The sequence below is a fragment of the Nerophis ophidion genome, linkage group LG01 (genome assembly GCF_033978795.1).
Source record: "Nerophis ophidion isolate RoL-2023_Sa linkage group LG01, RoL_Noph_v1.0, whole genome shotgun sequence".
NCBI lineage: Eukaryota > Metazoa > Chordata > Actinopteri > Syngnathiformes > Syngnathidae > Nerophis > Nerophis ophidion.
Window position 1 is genome coordinate 74,312,540 of NC_084611.1, and position 21,248 is coordinate 74,333,787.

Below are 21,248 nucleotides of genomic sequence, written 5' to 3' on the forward strand. Positions count from 1 at the left end.
CAACTAGAAACTAAAAGGAAGATCTAAAATCAACAAAACACAAAGGATTCCCGTCAAAAGAACATGTTTCTCTTCTTAATTCACATTCCATAAAAGTAAAAACATATATAAATGCACTGTGTGATGTCTCTAGTAAGGGGTTGTCAATTAATTCCATTTCATCAGACCACCACTACGACTGCAAGCATAATTTTCTGGAGAATGACTTCGAACTAACTCGTCCGGTCTTTTCCCCCTAGGAATAGACCTCCAATTAGGCTGCCGGGGAGTGAGGGAAAAGGAGCAGAGTGCCAAAGAATGAGAGAAATGTAAACGCAAAGTGAAAGGCTGGGCAAAATACCAGCAGCATGCTAAATAACAATGGACATCTTGAGTCAATGATGGGACTGTCGACAGCGTTCAGCCCTGCCCCAAATATTGCCTTCATAAGACATTGCTAAAATGGAAAAAAATAAATAAATGCATAAATAAATTTCAAAATATATATATATATATATATATATATATATATATATATATATATATATATATAAATTTTATTTAGGATGCTGGTTTTCAGGAAAATATTGTTCAAAACTATCAACATGCATTTGACTGTATTTCCTTCATTGACCTAATTGGGAGTATTAACCAGTTGATTCTTTTTGATTAGAGTTTTAATATTAATTTGTGTACAGTATATAAATCCATGAAAATAATTAAAGGTTTAAGTCTGCAATGCATCAATGTAACTTTACCTCAACGGTGGTCTTTAAATCACAAACTAGTATGGACTAGAGCCAGAGCCGTAAATGGACAATTACACAAAGTTGCAATGTTTGCTACAAGGCATGTGTATATGTGCAGTGCGGCCGTTCTGGCTTTAGTTTTCCTGACAACATAAACAAAAATAATATGTTTAATTATTGTTTTAGCCATACCCCAGCTCATAAACTTACAATAAAACATGTTTTTATTTAATCAAAATATATATTTAATGCTCTCCGCAGTTTACATTCACGCAATGTTCAGTAACCAGCAGACTGTCTAACATGCTCCCAACGGCGCAATAAACCTAAATAATAAATAATACAAACAATATATATGTGAAAAAATGTACTCGTGTGTATATGTATATATGTATATATATATAAACACAGTATATTTATTTAAATATATATTTTTTATATACATATATTTATATACAGTACATATACATATATAGAGCGTATATATATATATATATATATATATAAAGAACATAATGTCACGGCTGTCTTGAGTTTCCAATAATTTCTACAACTCTTATTTTTTTCTGATAGAGTGATTGGAGCACATACATGTTGGTCACAAAAACATTCCTGAAGTGTGGTTCTTTTATTAATTTATTATGGGTCTACTGAAAATGTGATTAAATTTGCTGGGTCAAAAGTAAACATACAGCAATGTTTATATTTGGTTCCATGTCCCTTGGCAAGTTTCACTGCAATAAGGCACTTTTGGTAGCCATCCACAAGCTTCAGGCAAGCTTCTGGTTGAATTTTTGACCACTCCTCCTGACAAAATTGGTGCAGATCAGCTAAATTTGTTGGTTTTCTGACATGGACTTGTTTCTTCAGCATTGTCCACACGGACAATGCTACTATCAGGACTTTGGGAAGGCCAATCTAAAACCTTAATTTTAGCCTGAATTAGCCATTGCTTTACCACTTTTGGCTTGTGTTTGGGGTCATTGTCCAGTTGGAAATTTTATTAACATTGTTTTTTAGTCTGTAACAGAAAATATTTAAAGTTTACAGCACAAGCAGGAGAAAATGAGCGCTTAATTTGCACACCTTAAAGGAGAACTGCACTTTTTTGGAATTTTGCATATCATTATGAGAGACAAGAACACACATCTTTTATTTTCAGATATAAAAGATGATGGGTGATGGGTCAAATGCAGAGGATAATCTCACCACACCTAGTGTTTGTGTGACAATCATTGGTACTTTAACTTTCAATAAAACATAAATGCTTGGAAGATGCGGCTAATGTAGCCTTCAAAGCCCTCTAAAACAACTTCAAAACCATCCATTAACATATTATATAAACACTATAAGTTTATACAAAATGTAGTAACAGACTTTTCATAACAATATGTACAATATTTACCGTATTTTGGTCATTTTAATTATTGCCGGAATCAATTTCCTCTGCGCATTTATTTCCGTTTTTGTAGCAGTGCACTTCTGACTTCCAGCAATAAATGTGTGTTCCTTCTTCTGTAAACAAAGACATGTGTGTCCTAATCATGGCAGACTTGGTAACAGACAACGAAGATATTTTTGGACATGTGGCGATTCACGACATTGTCTTTTTGAACCTGAAAATACTGAGGATGGACTAATATCACGAAGAGAGAATGAAACGTTCGAGCAGACGGAAAACAAGAGAGTGAGTTGACGGTGTAAATGTGGAACTTAGAGCCAAGCTATCTAGACAGAAATGGAATGCTTACCCAAAATCAACTGGAAATGTCCCTGGTTAGCTGGACCAAACGCACAACTGTCCATCAAGTGAGTCATTATTATATTGAACATGATACATGCAGCACGACGTGTTATTACAACTACAGTACATTTCCTGTCTGGGTAGATGTGTACAAACAAACATGAAATGTAGGCTAATACTTTACAGATACCCTTAAACTATTGTTCATGTTTTTCAGTCAGTCAGTAAAGATTGGCGTCTTTTCGCATTTTGTTACAAACTCAAAAGCGACTCTGATTGCTGACATTAAAAGCTAGCTTATCTCCCGCCGTAGCTAGTTTATGGATAATACCGTAGCATGCTGACGTGTTAGTCTGCTAGAAAGAAGTTCCTCACTGTTCGCTCTTACAATAACAATGTCACTACAGCTTGGGCATCATACGGGTTACGGAACGTAAATGAATTATTGATGGCGGTTTTTGAATGCATTTTTTAAAGCGATTTAGAGGCAGAATATATTGCTCCCATTAGCTGCAATGCTAGCCACCTAGAACAAGCCGATTAGTACATTTTGGAATGCAAAAAGAGCCCCCAAAAACTTTTGTCTTCCTGTCTCTTGTAAGTAATTCCCCAAAAAGTGCAGTTCCCCTTTAACATGAGTAGTCTTGTCTCATTTGAGTGTTTTTTCAATAGCTTATCAGAGCAATTTTTTTGTTGTTTTTGGATTTATTGGTATGACGCCATGATTCCTCTTTGATAATTATAAATCCAATGGTTATCCTGCACTCCAAGTTTTAACCTGTCAATTTCACCCGATTAAAAAATTCTTAGAGATTTCCCGGGGGTTAACTTCTTCTGTATTCATGGCAATTAACAATAACAAATGTGATATTCCCAGGTCTTGGGGGGGGGAAGCACTCTGAAGATTGTTTGTAGATGAAGCCCTGCTTCCATAGTATCAGTGGAAAAACAACCATTATCCTCTCATAGGCAGAGTCAGAAACACATGCCTATCACTGTGCGCAGTCTGTAGTTAATAAGGCTATTGTGGTTCTTGAACGCATGTAATATGCGTGATGTCATCAGGAGAAGAGCCGTGATATGCGGTGAGAGCATAAGCTCTCGGGGCTTTTGTTAGATCAAGGAGAAATTAGTCGGCAGCCACGAAGGCCGCCTAGCACTTCCAAGTATGCGTTTGCCTTCAAGTTCTTCAGCTGCTTTGCATGATTGCTACAATTTCGAGTCATTCTAAACCGCATGTCAGCAACAAATGTAACCCATCAAATACATCAGGGGTCACCAACCTTTTTGAAACCAAGAGCTACTTATTGGGTACTGATTAATGCGAAGGGCTACTAGTTGGATACACACTTAAATAAATTGCCAGAAATAGCCAATTTGCTCAATGTACCTTTAATGAATAAATCTATATATAAATATATATAAAAAATGGGTATTTCTGTCTGTCATGCCGTCGTACATTTTTTTTTCCTTTTACGGAAGGTTTTTTGTAGAGAATAGATGATGAAAAAACACTTAATTGAACAGTTTAAAAGAGGAGAAAACAGGAAAAACATTTCAATTAAATTCTGGAACATAGTTTATCTTCAATTTCGACTCTTTAAAATTCAAAATTCAACAGAAAAAAAGAAAAGAAAAACTAGCTAATTCGAATCTTTTTGAAAAAAATTAAAAAATAATTTATGGAAAATCATTAGTCATTTTTCCTGATTAAGATTAATTTTAGAATTTTGATTACATGTTTTAAATAGCTTTAAATCCAATCTGCATTTTGTTAGAATATACAACAAGCTATATTTCTAACAAAGACAAATCATTATTTCTTCTAGATTTTCCAGAACAAAAATTTTAAAATAAATTCAAAAGACTTTGAAATAAGATTTCAATTTGATTGTAAAGATTTTCTATATTTGCCAGAATAATGTTTTTGAATTTTAATCATAATAAGTTTGAAGAAATATTTCACAAATATTCTTCATCGAAAAAACAGAAGCTGAAATGAAGAATTAAATTAAAAAGGATTTATTTTTCTTTACGATAAAAAAAATAGATGTACTTGAACATTGATTCAAATTGTCAGGAAAGAAGAGGAAGGAATTTAAAAGGTAAAAAGGTAAATGTGTTTAAAAATCCTGAAATCATTTTTAAGGTTGTATTTTTTCTCTAAAATTGTCTTTCTGAAAATTATGAGAAGCAGAGTGAAAAAATTTATGAATTTAATTTAAACAAATGAAAACCAAGTCTTTAAAATATTTTTGGGGATTTTCAAATTCTATTTCAGGTTTGTCCCTCTTAGAATTAAAAATGTTGAGCAAAGCGAGACCAGCTTGCTAGTAAATGAATACAATTTAAAAAATAGAGACAGCTCACTGGTAAGTGCTGATATTTGAGCTATTTTTAGAACAGGCCAGCGGGCTACTCATCTGGTCCTTACGGGCTACCTGGTTCCCCGCGGGCACCGCGTTGGTGACCCCTGAAATACATTTTCTTGTTGTAGCGCCCTGGAGAAGAGCATATTTTTAATTCTAGGTGTATACTTGAGTTGAGTTTATGTTTACTTGGAACATGCATGCATGCAACATGTTGCATCACCATTTCCAGTTTCTATGTTAAACATGTTCGAAAAGGAGTAGGAAGAAGCAAAGCTTATTTAATCCTACCACTTTTCCTTTACATAGCAGTTGCTAAAACTTTTGTTCCTGTTTTCAATGTATTTACAACGTACTCCATAAGTAATAACAATAAAAATAAATAAATAAATAATAATTCTCAAAGTAAGTTACAGTGGGGCAAAAAAGTATTTAGTCAGCCACCGATTGTGCAAGTTCTCCCACTTAAAATGATGACAGAGGTCTGTAATTTTTCATCATAGGTACACTTCAACTGTGAGAGACAGAATGTGAAAAAAAAAATCCACGAATTCACATTTTAGGAATTTTAAAGAATTTATTTGTAAATTATGGTGGAAAATAAGTACTTGGTCAACCATTCAAAGCTCTCACTGATGGAAGGAGGTTTTGGCTCAAAATCTCACGATACATGGCCCATTCATTCTTTCCTTAACACGGGTTAATCGTCCTGTCCCCTTGGCAGAAAAACAGCCCCAAAGCATGATGTTTCGAGGTCCGCAAGCACAACCAGAATGAATACGTACATTAGACGCACCGTCTCATAAGGCGCGTTGTAGATTTTTGACAAAATTAAAGTATTTTAAGTGTGCCTCATAGTTCGAAATATCTATTCTTTCCTGATCACTATTTGTCTCATTGACCGTAGTTGTTTTTCATATTTGTTTCAGCACAACCATCCAATTACAATTATATTTGCAAACTATAAATTGTATTTTTAGGTCAAATAAGTTTTTTTTTCATTCAGCAGTTGTCGGGCGTCAATTGTCAATGCAGTGTGAGTACAGCTAGTGAGTGTGTCGTACACTCACTGAGGCACCATTTGCCCATCATTAGTGTTTACGCTTCCATTAATTATTCCCAGCAGCTGTACTTTTCTTGGCGTTGGCAAAGGGGATTTGCAACATGTGACTCACGTAGAGCATGGGTGTCAAACTCTGGCCCGCGGGCCAAATTTGGCCCGCCGTGTAATTTCATTTGGCCCTTGAGGCAGTGTCAAATTAACATTAGAGCTGGCCCGCCAGTATTATACAGCGGCGGTGCCGCTGTAACACCGCATTCATCGCTAATACTCACACTTCCCAACCCTCCCAATTTTCCCGGTAGACACCCGTTTTTTCAGTGCCCCTCTCGAAAATCTCCCGGGCAACCATTCTCCCAAATTTCTCCCCATTTCCATCCAGAAAACAATATTGGGGGCGTGCCTTAAAGGCACTGCCTTTAGCGTCCTCTACAACCAGTCATCACTTCCGCTTTTCCTCCTTACAAACAGCGTGCCGGCCGAGTCACGTAATATATGCGGCTTTTCACACACACAAGTGAATGCAAGGCATACTTGGTCAACAGCAATACAGGTCGCACTGAGGGTGGCCGTATAAACAACTATAACACTGTTACAAATATGCGCCACACTGTGAGCCCACACCAAATAAGAATGACAAACACATTTCGAAAGAACATCGCACCGTAACACAACATAAACACAACAGAACAAATACCCAGTACCCCTTGCAGCACTAACTCTTCCGGGATACTACAAAATACACAACCCGCTACCAACAAAACAAAAATTTTATTTTCAAATGTATTAGCCTATGGAAAAAGTTAATGTTGATATTTACCTCAGAAGGCTGCAAATAGAAGAGGCATTCATTTTTTTATTTTAATTTTCTTTAATATGCCATTGATATTTTTTCGTTTGTTTTTTTAAAGTTGATTTTGCACTATATACGTGTTGTTTGTTCCATATTCAGTGTTAAAGCAAATCAGTGTAGCAAACTGAGCAATAGTTAATGTTTTATTCATGCACTTTCTTTTGCTACTTCAAGGCTTGAATGTCTGATTCATTAATTATTATTTTGTTTTCAAATGTATTATCAGCCTGTTGAAAAAGTTTATTTTGATCTTTACGTCAGAGGGCTGCAAATAGAAAAGAGGCATTACATTTTTACTATAATTTTATCTGATATGCCATTGATATTTTTCAATACTTATTGTTATTATTTGAAACTCGATTTTGCATGTCACTATACAGTTATATAATCCTTGCTTGTTCAATGTTCAATGCAAAACTTGTTTGGGTCCCTATTAAAAGGTTAATTTGTTCAAACTTGGCCCGCGGCTTCGTTCAGTTTTAAATTTTGGCCCACTCTGTATTTGAGTTTGACACCCCTGATGTAGAGTGTGCGAGGTGGTATTGATGAAGAAAGGGAGGGGGGGGGGAGAGAGAGAAGAATGGTCCGTGAAGTGTGTGTCGTCAGTCACTGATGGCATTTCTTTGGTCGATGTGGGGAACTTTTGTTGTGCTTAGTGTCAACATTACCTGAATGAGACAGGTGGGGAGGAAGTAGGAACTAATGGTAAATACCCCGTAAAACAAGCATTTTATGTGGCAATAGATTTCATTTTTTTTTGTGCGGGTGGCAACAGGCCCCCATTGAAGCTGGAACCACCATTGCATCAGGCGCTTTACCAGACATTCCTCCTAATAAACACACAAATAAGTACAAAATCCAAAACCAATGAAGTTGGCACGTTGTGTAAATCGTAAATAAAAACAAAATACATTGATTTGCAAATCCTTTTCAGCCTATATTCAATTGAATATACTGCAAAGACAAGAGACTTAACATTCGAACTGGAAAACATTTGTTACTTTTTGCAAATATGAACTCATTTGCTGGCACAAGTGGCAAAAAATACTGAGAAATTTGAGGAATGCTCATCAAACACTTATTTGGAACATCCCACGGGTGAACAGGCTAATTGGTAACAGGCGGGTGCCATGATTGGGTATGTTGTAGTCGTAATGATTTGTGCAGTCCTTTGAGACATTTGTGATTTGGGGCTATATAAATAAACATTGATTGATTGATTGATTGATATAAAAGCAGCTTCCATGAAGTGTTCAGTCATTCACAAACAAGGATGGGACGAGGGTCACCACTTTGTAAACAAACGCATGAGCAAATTGTCCAACAGTTTAAAACAACATTTCTCAACAAGCTATTGCAAGAAATGTAGGGATTTCACCATCAATGGTCCATAATATCATCAAAAGGTTCAGAGAATCTGGAGAAATCACCGCACGTAAGCGATGATATTACAGACCTTTGATCCCTCAGGCGGTACTGCATGAAAAAGCGACATCAGTGTGTAAAGGATATCACCACATGGGCTCAGGGACATCTCAGAAAACCACTGTCAGTAACTACAGCTGGTTACTACATCTGTAAGTGCAAGTTAAAACTCTACTATGCAAAGCGAAAGCCATTTATCAACAACACCCAGAAACGCTTAAAAAAATTGGTCTCCTTAGTTCCCAAACATTTACTGAGTGTTGTTAAAAAGAAAGGCCATGTAACACACTGGTAAAAATGCCTTTGTGCCAACTCTTTTGCAACGCGTTGCGTTTAAATATTTTGTCTTTGCAGTCTGGTCAATTGAATATAAGTTGAAAAAAAATTGCAAATCTTTGTATTCAGTTTTTATTCATCAATTACACAACGTGCCAACTTCACTGGTTCTGGGTTTTGTAAATGCCTGGTACTCTCTGCAGTTGAGTGTATATTGCATTCATACCGATGAGCACCACACGAGGAAATACAGAATTGTTTTGTATTGTTGGCGTTTTAAGGACAAACTGCCATCATTGTGCACACTCAGGATTTAATTTTGCTCTCTTTTTGCTCCCCATTAGGGATGCTGGTGGTGATCGTGCTGCTTCTTATTGCCATCATCATGGTCGCCGTGTGGCCTGTATAGCGTTAGGAGTGGACCTGTGCTGGACGACTACTTGGATTTACACGGACAACGCAGCTAAGATTATATTATTAATGTGTTTAATTGAGTCATTCTGGGAATCATTTTTCACACTTGCAATACAACTGCAATATTGTCATATGTTTTGTTGTAAGCAAAGCCTCTCTTAAAGCAACATGCTCTTGAATTACTAACATAAATTTCTTCCGTCACTGTTAAAGAAATCACAGCAATAATTTCAAATAAATTACATTTACACAAAAAAAAAAATCCCAAAGATCCTGTTTTAAATCGGTGTTTTTAAACCATTGCTAGCCCGCGGCAAAAAATATGTCAAAGACTGTTAAAATGGGAGCCATCGCCTCCCTGCTTGGAACTCAACATCAAGGGTTGGAATTGGGGGTTAAATCACCAAAATGATTCCTGAGCGCGGCCACCGCTGCTGCTCACTGCTCCCCTCACCTCCCAGGGGGTGAAAGAAGGGGATGGGTCAAATGCAGAGGGTAATTTCACCACACCAAGTGTGTGTGTGTGTGTGTGTGTGTGTGTGTGTGTGCGTGCGTGTGTGTGCGTGTGTGTGTGTGTGACTATCGTTGGGACTTTAACTTTAACTTAACTTTAAAGGCCTACTGAAACCCACTACTAGTTTATTTATCAATGATAAATATATTAACATTGCAACACATGCCAATACAGCCTTTTTAGTTTACTAAATTGCAATTTTAAATTTCCCGCTAAGTGTCCTGTTGAAAACGTCGCGGTATGATGACGCTTGCATTTGACGTCACCGGTTGTAGCGGACATTTTTTCCAGCCCGAACCAAGCTATAAGTAGTCTGCTTTAATCGCATAATTACACAGTATTCTGGACATCTGTGTTGCTGAATCTTTTGCAATTTGTTCAATAAATAATGGAGGAGTCAAAGTAGAAAGATGGAGGTGGGAAGCTTTTAGCCTTTACCAACACAAACACAGCCGGTGATTCCTTGTTTAAAATTCCCGAAGGTGAAGCTTTACTATAGAACAGAGCGGTCAAGCGAACATGGTTCCCGACCACATGTCAACTAGCAGGTTTCGGTGAGAAAATTGTGGTAATAAGTCGGCTCTTACCTTAGTTATGAGCGGAGCTTGCGTCCTCCTGCAGCTGCGTGGCTTCCCTCAGAGACACTGGTGGTCGCCACACCCCTCCGACTTTCAGGTACCATATAATCTCACTAAAGCACTAGTAACACAATAAGTCGATAAGGGATTTTCCAGAATTATCCTAGTAAATGTTTCTAATAACATCTGAATCGCTCTCACTGCCCTCGCCTTTTTTTTTTTTTTTTTTTTTTTACTTTTTTTCTAGTCCTTCACTCTCACTATCCTCATCCAGGAATCTTTCATCCTCGCTCAAATTAATGGGGAAATTGTCGCTTTCTCGGTCCGAATCGCTCTAGCTGCTGGTGGCTATGATTATAAACAATGTGAGGATATGAGGAGCCCTACAACCCGTGTCGTCACGCGCACATCGTCTGCTACTCTCGGTACAGGCAAGGCTTTTTTATCAGCGACCAAAAGTTGTGAACTTTATCGTGGATGTTCTCTACTAAATCCTCATCAAATATGACACATAGAATGGACCTGTTATCCCCGTTTAAATAAGAAAATCTAATTTCAGTAGGCCTTTAACTTCTCAGCTGTGGTCTGTTTGGTACACAGTGGTAATACACTTTTCCACCACTTGTGGCAGTAATGACTATGTGAAATAAACAGAGCAAGTCTGGAGCTAAAGTCATAGAGGTTTTGTAAGTGCAAACATTAAGATTATTTTAGTTTATTTATTTTAGCACAACATTGAAACTTTTACTAGTAGTTTGCACAATACAGTACATATTCCATACAATTGATCACTAAATGGTAACACCCGAATAGGTTTTTCAACTTGCTTAAGTCGGGGTCCACGTTAATCAATTCATGGTAAACATCATATATCCATCCATCCATTTCTACCGCTTATTCCCTTTTTGGAGTCGCGGGGGGCGCTGGCGCCTATCTCAGCTACAATCGTATATTTGAATTTATTTTCCTTTAGTTATTTATGAGTCCCTTCTTATGCAGTATTTTTAGTCAGTACTTTGTTTTCTACTCAGCCTGACCTAAGCCTAAGGTTCAGGTGTTAAATAAATGATCATATTTGTCCATCCATCCATTTTCCTACCGCTTATGATCATATTTGTGATTAACAAATTGTTTCCTATCATTTGACAAAGTTGTAAACTCACTAGGTTACATTTTATCACTGAATATGATTCAAATCAATATTAAGATGACTAATTCACTGAGTTTGAATGGGGCCACAGGCCCCCTCCGTAGTAGAAAAGCTGGGCCCCAAGGTCAAAAAGGTTAAGAACCCCCGTTTTAAATGAAGACTTCATTGTATTTAAGAGGGGCGGCTGCAGGGCTACATTTCTAATAACTGGCATTTCAACATTTTTCAAATATTTGCATAAAAACAGTAAAAAAAAAGCATTATTTTTCAGTGTAACAAGAGTTTTATTTGAAAATCTGCCTTTAGGTCTACCAGCTTGGTATGTTCAGTAGTTATAATTTCCTTCTTGAATTAACAGCAACAATCTAAACAATGACAAGCAATTAAAAAAAAAAAAATGTTGAGAAAAAAAATCCACAATGTATTGTGTCATTAAATATATTCATATATATAATAACCGTAATATATTAGTACACATTGTAAAACAACATTGCAAATGTGACAACTAAACATTTACAATTCATAGTATGAACACAAAGCAACACTTTAAGCTTTTTTTTTTTTTTTTCCAAACTTTTGCTTAGGACGTCATGGTTCTTAAATGTACAGATGTTAGCTTAGCACTTGCAAAAACACTGAAATGAAGGATTGTACATTTTATACCTGAACTTAAAGTACCTTATTTATTTTTTGCTGGAGCAGAGTCAGAACGTCATCAATGCAAGAAAGACTCATTGTACAATCAACTTGAGCCTAGTATTGAATATGCAGGATGTATTCATTTTTTATAAGATGGGAGGAACATCCCGAAAAATCCTCATAATATTTGTAAAAAAATGTATGAAATTGCTGAGATTTTTTTTTTTTTTTTTTTTAAATGTTTGTCATAAAATGGTAATTTTTTTTGTGACAAACAGACCGAATACAGAAAAACACAATAAGTACCCAATGTACAGTGAACTTGGACTTTCTCCTACACAACCCTCTTTTAAAGTCGATTTTGTGAGAATTTTCCGAAAAACTAAAAAAAAAAATAAGCTCATTTTGCGTGGGAATATTTCGCTAATCATTAGACTCGCATCCATGTCAACTATTGCTGTAATTAAAAAAAACAACAATATATTTGCCATCATTTGAAAAAACATTATTTACATTACGAAAACATTTCATATGTTTATAGTTTTCTCGTACATTACAATACAATTTGCAATATTCATTGTAGAAAATGCTATCAAATTTCAGTCATTAGGAATCATTGCTTACCCTCAATGACTTGTCAAATGTATTATATACTTTTTTCTTAAATTCTTCTGTACTACATACAAAGTTTTTAAGTCAGTTAAAGGCTAAGTTTCTGTGTTTTAGGCCCTACATGTACTCACAGTACATTTTTAATACTGTTTGTTATCTCCTGATATAAAGCAATCACACACTCTGTATTATCTCCTTACAGCTAAGTCATCCATTTTTATCTAACTCAACTCTTATAAATAGAATGTGTTGTATTTTTTAGTTTCACTGACTCACTTTGATTTTTCTTCACAGGAATAATAACGTTTATTTTATCTGTTATTTCCGATTTACTGTGTAATTACTGAAATAATGCGCAGGTACAGCGGTATCTCAGTCATCGTACACCCTACCTTTTAAATGAGTCGGGTTTTAACGGACATTTACGTCAATATTTTGCCAAGGTTTTTATCGTACAACACTTTCTTTTTATGGTTCGGTTTTTGACGAAAATTTTGGTAAAAATGCTGCCAGTTTTTGTATACTGGCTCGAATATCCTACGGCTAAACATTACGCATAACAAACTAATTGAATTATCATCAATAAATATCAATCCACATCATTTTTGTAGGATTTAATTTTTGAGGAAAATATTCACCAAATATTGCCATGGTTTTTGTATGCCATGTTGGTTTTCGTACTCCCAGTTTTTTGGTATGATTTCGTTTTTGAGGAATATATGCGGGAACATCTAGCCACAGTTTTCATATATTGCCTCGGTTATTGTACGCCTTACTTTTTGTATGATCAGGTTTTTGACGAAGGTTTTTGTCAAAATGTTTCCACCGTTTTTGGTTATTGTGAGCCCCACTTTTTTTTTATCATTCTGGAAAATTTTCGCCCAAATTTTGCCACCGAGACTGTCTCGGCTGTCGTTTATCGCAGATTTTTTTTTTTTTTTTTTAATTTTTTTTTACAAAAGTTTGCCACAGTTTTTGTGTACCCTCTTGGTTATCGTACCTTCTGTATGATTTAGTTTTTGAGGAAATGTTTTGCCAAAATTTAGCCACGACACATTACATCTAAGTTATCGTTTTTTTGACAAAAAATATATTGACACATTTTTGGACAAAATATTGGCATGATTTTCGTATACTGTCTTGGTTATCGTACGCTTCACTTTTTGTATGATTTGGTTTTTGAGGAAAATTTTTGCCCAAATTTTGCCACCGATACAGTCTCGGTTATCGCAGAATTTTTTTTTTTTTGCAAAAATTTGCCAAAGTTTTTGTATACCGTCTTGGTTATCGTACGCCCCACCTTCTGTATGATTCAGTTTTTGAGGAAATGTTTTGCCAAAATTTAGCCAAGACACATTCCATCTAAGTTATTGTTTTTTTGACAAAAAAATATATTGACAGATTTTTGGACAAAATATTGGTATGATTTTCGTATACTGTCTTGGTTATCGTACGCTTCACTTTTTGTATGATTTGGTTTTTGAGGAAAATTTTTGCCCAAATTTTTCCACCGATACCGTCTCGGTTATCGTTTATTGCAGAATTTTTGTTTTTACAAAACTTTGCCACAGTTTTTGTATACCGTCTTGGTTAACATACGCACCCACCTTCTCTATGATTCAGTTTTTGAAGAAATGTTTTGCCAAAATTTAGCCACGACACATTCCATCTCAGTTAACGTTTTTGACAAAATATATATTGATAAATTTTTTAAAGAAAATATTGCCACAATTTTCGTATACCATCTTGGTCATCGTACTGCGCAGATTTCCTTTGAATGGTTACTTACGTGTTTGAGGAAAATTTGCAACAAAATTTTCCCACGGTTTTTATATATTGTCTAGATATCGTATGCCTCATTCCTTGCTAGATTAGGTTTTTGAAAAAGTTTTTGCCAAAATGTTACCATCGTTTTTGTATACAGCCTCGGTTACCGTTAGCCCCGCTTTTTTATGATTTAGTTTTTGAGGAAAATTTGCGCTTTGATTTTGCTACGGTTTTCATATATCGTCTTGGTTATCGTACGCTTCACTTTTTGTATGATTTTTTTTTTTGGAGGAAATTTTTTGGCCAAATTTCGCCACCAATACCGTTTCGGTTATCATTTATCGCAGAATAATTTTTTTTTTTCGAAAAATTTGCCATAGTTTTTGTATACCGTCTTTGTTATCGTACGCCCCACTATCTGTATGATTCAGTTTTTGAGGAAATGTTTTGCCAAAATTTAGCCATGACACATTCCATCTCAGTTATTGTTTTTTGCCGAAAACATATTGACAGATTTTTGAACAAAATATTGGCACGATTTTTGTATACCGTCTCGGTTATCGTACTGCAGATATTTTCTTTGAATGGTTAGTAACGTGTTTGAGGAAAATTTGCGACAAAATGTTGCCACGTTTTTTATATATCATCTTGGTTATCGTATGCCTCATTCCTTGCCAGATTAGGTTTTTGACGAAAGTTTTTGCCAAAATGTTGCCACCGTTTTTGTATACATCCTCGGTTACCGTTAGACCCGCATTCTTATGATTTTGGTTTTGAGAAAAATTTGCGCCTAGATTTTGCCATGGTTTTCGTATACGGTCTTGGTTATTGTACTTTTTGTACACATCATTCATACACATTTTGTATGATTTGTTTTTTAAAGAAAACCATCTCGGTTATCTTTTTCCTCAGAATATTTTTTTTTTACAAAAGTTTGCCACAGTTTTTGTATACCGTCTTAGTTATCATACGTCCCCACCTTCTGTAAATTTCAAAATTTAGCAGCGACATATTCCATCAGTTATTGTTTTTTGACTAAAATGTATTGACAAATTCTTTGCCAAAATATTGCCACGATTTTCGTATTTTTGATTATTGTACTGCGCAGATTTTTTTTGATCGATTTTGTGTTTCAGGAACATTTTCGTATACCGTCTTGGTTACGTGCGCTTCACTTTTTGTATGATTTGGTTTTTGAGGAAAATGTTTACCCAAATTTTGCCACAGATACCAACTCGGTTATCGTTTTTTGCTGAATTATTTTTTTTTTTTAAGTTTTTAACGGTTTTCGTGTACCATCTTGGTTATCGTAACTTTCATTTTTGTATGATTTGGTTTTTGAGGAAAATTTTCACCCAAATTTTGCCACAGATACCGTCTGGGTTATCGTTCTTCGCAGGATATTTTTTTTTACGAAATTTTGCCACGGTTTTTGTATACCGTCTTGTATACCCACTTTTTGTATGATTCGGTTTTTAAGGATTTTTTTTTACCACAGTTTTTATATACCGCCTCGGTTATTGTTTTTGACAGAAAATATTTTTTGTATACCGGTCGGTTATTCTACACTCAATATTTTGTATGACTTTATTTTGACCCAATTTTTTACACCGTTTTGGTTATCGTACATTCTGCTTTTGGCATGATTCGACCAAATGTTTTCCTGGTTTCTAAGTCCTTCTAGTTCATTGTACGGTCAAACATTACGCGTAACAAACAAGTCCATTTGCCCACATATCACTACACGGAATCAAGTTCCCAAACAAAGAACCCCACGTGTTGGCTACTCAGTCTCTTTCTACCAAGTGTGACTGCAAAATAAGCCACCAAGGAGCCAAAGAAAGTTGTGTACTTTTATAAAGAAGGTGAGAAATAGAATTGTGATTATTATCAATAAAAGTGTGATTTTTGTTAATGTTCTTGAGTGTCGGGAACAGATTAATTGGATTTACATGATTTCTTATGGGAAAAATTGCCACGGTTTTTGTACCATTCGTTCTGTATCAAACCTCTTGGAAGGAATTATTAACAAAATCTTATGTACTACTAGTATAAAATTGAAAAATGTGTTCTATTTAAACTGATTTGAACCTTTTAAAGGCCTACTGAAACCCACTACGACCGACCAAGCAGTCTGATAGTTTATATATCAATGATGAAATATTAACATTGCAACACATGCCAATACGGCCTTTTTAGTTTACTAAATTACAATTTTAAATTTCCCGCAGAGTTTTTTGTTGAAAACGTCGCGGAATGATGACGGGTATGATGACGCGTGTTTGTGACGTCTCGGGTTGTAGCGGACATATTAGCCCAGCCCCACACACGGCTAAAAGTCGTCTCTTTTCATCGCATAATTACACAGTAATTTGGACATCTGTGTTGCTGAATCTTTTGCAATTTCTTCAATTAATAATGTAGTCTATAAAGAATAATGCTGTTGGTGGAAAGCGGTGGATTGCAGCTGCCTTTAGCACCGAAACACAGCCGGTGTTTCTTTGTTGTGAAGCTTTAACACAGAGCGGTCAAGTGAACATGTTTCTCTACGTCAACCAGCAAGTTTTTGGATGGGAAAATTGTGATATTAAGTCGGCTCTTACCGGAGTTTTAGAGCCAAATACACTTTCTCTCTGTCAAATTGATGACGTCACTAAAGGGGTTGGCTCCAAGGCCAAGTGCCTGTCTATTTAGGGAGGAGTCAGGATCTTGCCCAGGTGTTGCTGAGTCGAGGCGCAACAGTTTTTGACTGTGCCAGGCTAGTATTTGTTTGCTCCTGTGTATTTTCCGTTTTTGTACAAAGTGTGTTATATAAATGGGACTTTATGATATTAAATATTTTTGTTAAACATGGACACAATTTTGGACATCAATTATTAGCCGGCTGCACACGTCTGAACTAGCTTCATTTATATTCGGCAACCAGTAGCAGTAATAGTATAGGACTTTACCGCTACACTGGAGACTTCAGTGGATTATGCGACCTCATCCTGCAGCTCAAAAAGGCAGCTGTGATCTTGGCCCTTCCATTGGCTTCTCTGAGAGACACCGGCATTCACCACAGCCCTCCGACTTTCAGGCATGACTATACAATCTCATTGCTATTAAAACAATAAGCAGATAAGGGATTTTCCAGAATTACCTTAGTAAATTCGTCTAATTACATCTGAAACGATCTCACTGCTGCCGCCTGGAGCCGTCGCCTTTTTTTAATTTTCTTTTTTTTGTGCTTCACTCTAACTTTCTTCATCTACCAATCTTTCATCCTTGCTCAAATTAATGGGGAAATTGTCGCTTTCTCGGTCCGAATATCTCTTGCTGCTGGAGGCTATGATTATAAACAATGTGCGATTGTGAGGAGCCCTACAACCTGTGACGTCACGCGCACATCGTCTACTACTTCCGGTAAAGGCAAGGCTTTTTTATTAGTGACCAAAAGTTGCGAACTTTATCGTCGATGTTCTCTACTAAATCCTTTCAGCAAAAATATGGCAATATCGCAAAATGATCAAGTATGACACATAGAATGGACCTGCTATCCCCGTTTAAATAAGAAAATCTCATTTCAGTAGGCCTTTAAGTAATATGTTTAGCGTAGGCACCTCAAATCGTAAGTGTTCATCGGAAAACAGTTTCTCAGTGTGGTAGGACGCCACTTTTTGTCTCTACCTGCTCAGTGTCCCGCCTGAGATCGGTAGGTTGTGAGTTCAAACCCCGGCCGAGTCACACCAAAGACTGTAAAAATGGGAGCCATTACCTCCCTGCTTGGCACTCAGCATCAAGGGTTAGAATTGGGAGTTAAATCACCAAAAATTAATCCTAGGCGCGGCCACCGCTGATGCTCACTGCTCCCCTCACCTCCCAGAGGGTGGTCAAGGGGATGGGTCACATGCAGAGGACACATTTCTGAATCTTTTGAAATTTGTTCAACTAATAAGGGAGACTATAAATAATAATACAAAATACTGTTAGCGAGCAAGGTACTATGTTATTGGTCCAAAAACCCCCCCAAAAAAACATGCAAAGGCAAAACTTGAGTGGGATTTGAGTGGCTTTTACATTTCATTTTCGCACCAGGAAAAAAAAAATATATATAATGGTTGTATACTGAGCGTAAGACAGACTCGTGACCGTACATATACTGGTGCAAATTCGGCAAATCCACAAGCGACGTCGAAGAAAACGGTAGAACCAAATCTGGGCGGTGAGCTCCTTCAACAAAAGTTCACTAGAGAAGAATCCCTAAATAATTCTCTTCATGCTACTAAAGGAAAACAAAGAAAACAAGCAGCGACACCAACAGTCCCTTCTGTCCGCAGTCTTCTGTCTCTGTTTCGTTCTTTCGAAAAGCTGCACTCAGCTTCCGCCCCCCTGCAGCGTCTGTTTCCACCTAAGGCTTCTTGCACTTTCCCTTTTTCTCGCGCTGTTGGAACTTCCTGAGCCTGCGCGCCCACGTGTCCCTCCACTGGATCACCAGGCTGCCTTTGTCCGCCACCACGCCGCCCTGACCGGGGGAGTCCTCGTCGTTGCCCAGCAGCAGGTACTTCTTGCCCGGTTTGATCTTGGGACACTTGCAGGCCACGTCCTTGGCACGCACCCACAGGAACTGGTCCCCGCGGCGGATGCGGCTCTCGCCCTGCTTGTAGACGGAGATGATGTTGACGGTGAACTTCCACCACTCGCCCGCCCTCTCCGCCTTCAGAAAGTGCACCTGGACGGCTGCAAATATGAAAAGAGGAGAATAAATCGTCTTTCTTTGGCTGCTTGACAATTTGCATCATCTATCGCTATTATTCTAAAACTTGCCCTCTAACTTTTGACTCGCTGTTTTTCCAGCAGCTCGATGTGTATGTGTGTGTGTGTGTGTGTGTGTGTGTGTGTGTGTGTGTGTGAGAGAGTGTGAGTGTGTCATGATCCATGTTGCTGACAATAAACTTTCCATACAGTTAGGTAAAACGGAATCCATCCTATTTGGGTCAAACATCAACCTTAAAGGGGAACATTATCACAATTTCAAAAGGGTTAAAAACAATAAAATTCAGTTCCCAGTGGCTTGTTGTATTTTTTTAATTTTTTTTCAAAATTTTAACTTGCCCCGAATATCCCTAAAAAAAGCTTTAAAGTGCTTGATTTTCGCTATTTGCGATGCGACTATCCATTTCCCTGTGACGTCACACAGTGCTGCCAATGTAAACAAACAATGGCGAATACCACAGCAAGATATATCGACATTGGCTCGGATTCAGACTCGGATTTCAGCGGCTTAAGCGATTCAACGGATTACGCATGTATTGAAACGGATGGTTGGAGTATGAAAGTATTGAAGAAGAAACTGAAGCTATTGAGTTAATAGCTACTGACGCTATTCATAGCCATAGCATGGCCGAATAGCTGCGTTAGCATCGCCGGTAAAATGTGCGGACCAAACGATCAGGACTTTCGCATCTAGTGACACTGGAGCAATTTAAATCCTTCGATTGGTAAGTGTTTTTATCACATTAAATGTGTGTGGAAGGAAACGTAATATAGTTGCAAATGCATCTGCAGGTTATCCATACATCTCTGTGCCATGTCTGCTTTAGCACCGCCGGTAAATAGTATGTTAGCATCAATTAGCGTAGCATGTTAGCATCGATTAGCTGGCAGTCAACATCAACAAAATTCACCTTTGTGAATTTGTTGACTTTATAGTTGCAAATGCATCTGCAGGTTATCCATACATCTCTGTGCCATGGCTGCTTTAGCACCGCCGGTAAACAGCATGTTAGCGTCGATTAGCGTAGCATGTTAGCATCGATTAGCTGGCAGTCACGCTGCAACCAAATATGTCTGATTAGCACATAAGTCAACATCAACAAAACTCACCTTTGTGATTTCGTTGAATTTATCGTTGCAAATGCATCTGCAGGTTATCCATACAACTCTGTGGCACGTCTGTCATTGCCGGTAAAATGTGGAGACACTCTGGCACATTCAACGGGGGTCTGGCGGCAGACACTTTCGCATCTTCGGGCCAGTGGTGCAACTTGAATTGTTAGTTTTGCTACACCCTCCGACAACACACCGACGAGGCATGATGTCTCCAAAGTTCCAAAAAATTGTCGAAAAAACGGAAAATAACAGAGCTGAGACCCGGTGTTAGCAATGTGTTGAAAATGAAAATGACGGCTGTATTACCTCGGTGACGTCACGTTCTGACGTCATCGCCTCCAGAGCAATAAACAGAAAGGCGTTTAATACGCCAAAATTCACCCATTTAGAGTTTGAAAATCGGTTAAAAAAATATATGGTCTTTTTTTCTGCACCATCAAGGTATATATTGACGCTTACATAGGTCTGGTGATAATGTTCCCCTTTAAGAAAGTCAGTGACTTCACTATAAAAGCGGGTGACATTGTTATCAGCAGCAAAGATGAGGTCACCTACCTAGGTTCCATTCTAAAAACTAACCTTTTCTGTGATAAAATGGCAACTAAGATAATCAATAAGGTCAACCAACGAACGAGACTTCTTTACAGAATCTCCTCTCTGGTCAAAAAAGCACCTTGAAGATTCTAGCGGGAACTCTCGTTCAACCTTTTTTCGATTACACTTGCACCTCCTGGTACCCCAGCACCTCCAAAATTCTCAAATCTAGACTCCAAACATCCCAGAACAAGCTAGTCAGCTTGCTTTTTGACCTCCACCCCAGATCACACCTCACTCCTACCCACTTCTCCAAAGTGGGCAGGCTCAGGGTGGAGGACAGACTAAAACAACTTGCACTGAGCCTGGTCCATAAAATTCACTACACTTCCCTGATACGGAAGTACATGTCAAACTACTTCCTTAACGTAAATGACCGCCATAACCACAACACCCGGGGGAGCTCCACAAACCACGTTAAACCCAGATTCCGATCTAACAAAGGTCTTAACTCATTCTCTTTCTATGCCACATTAATGTGGAATGCACTCCCAACAGGTGTAAAAGAAAGTGCATCTCTATACTCCTTCAAAACCGCAGTAAAAGAGCACCTGCAGGCCACTTCAACCCTTTACTAATACCCTCCACATCCCTCCTCCCCGGATTGTAAATAATCAAATGTATTTCTAATGTAAATACTTGTTCTTATGCTTT

At 37.4% G+C, this 21,248-nt stretch overlaps 2 protein-coding genes across 2 annotated transcripts in view; one reads left to right on the forward strand and one right to left on the reverse strand.

The window, feature by feature from the left end:
* stx8 (syntaxin 8) overlaps positions 1 to 11,439 on the forward strand; it is a 94,044-nt gene extending 82,605 nt beyond the window's left edge. Inside the window, exon 8 of the mRNA XM_061911124.1 lies at positions 8,800 to 11,439. Coding sequence (XP_061767108.1) covers positions 8,800 to 8,864 — 65 coding nt within the window. The 3' untranslated portion in view covers positions 8,865 to 11,439. The remainder of the gene's footprint in view (positions 1 to 8,799) is intronic.
* A 184-nt stretch (positions 11,440 to 11,623) lies between these two features.
* The window catches only part of ntn1a (netrin 1a), a 192,630-nt gene continuing 183,005 nt past the window's right edge, over positions 11,624 to 21,248 (reverse strand). The window contains exon 6 of the mRNA XM_061911111.1: positions 11,624 to 18,848. Coding sequence (XP_061767095.1) covers positions 18,520 to 18,848 — 329 coding nt within the window. The 3' untranslated portion in view covers positions 11,624 to 18,519. The remainder of the gene's footprint in view (positions 18,849 to 21,248) is intronic.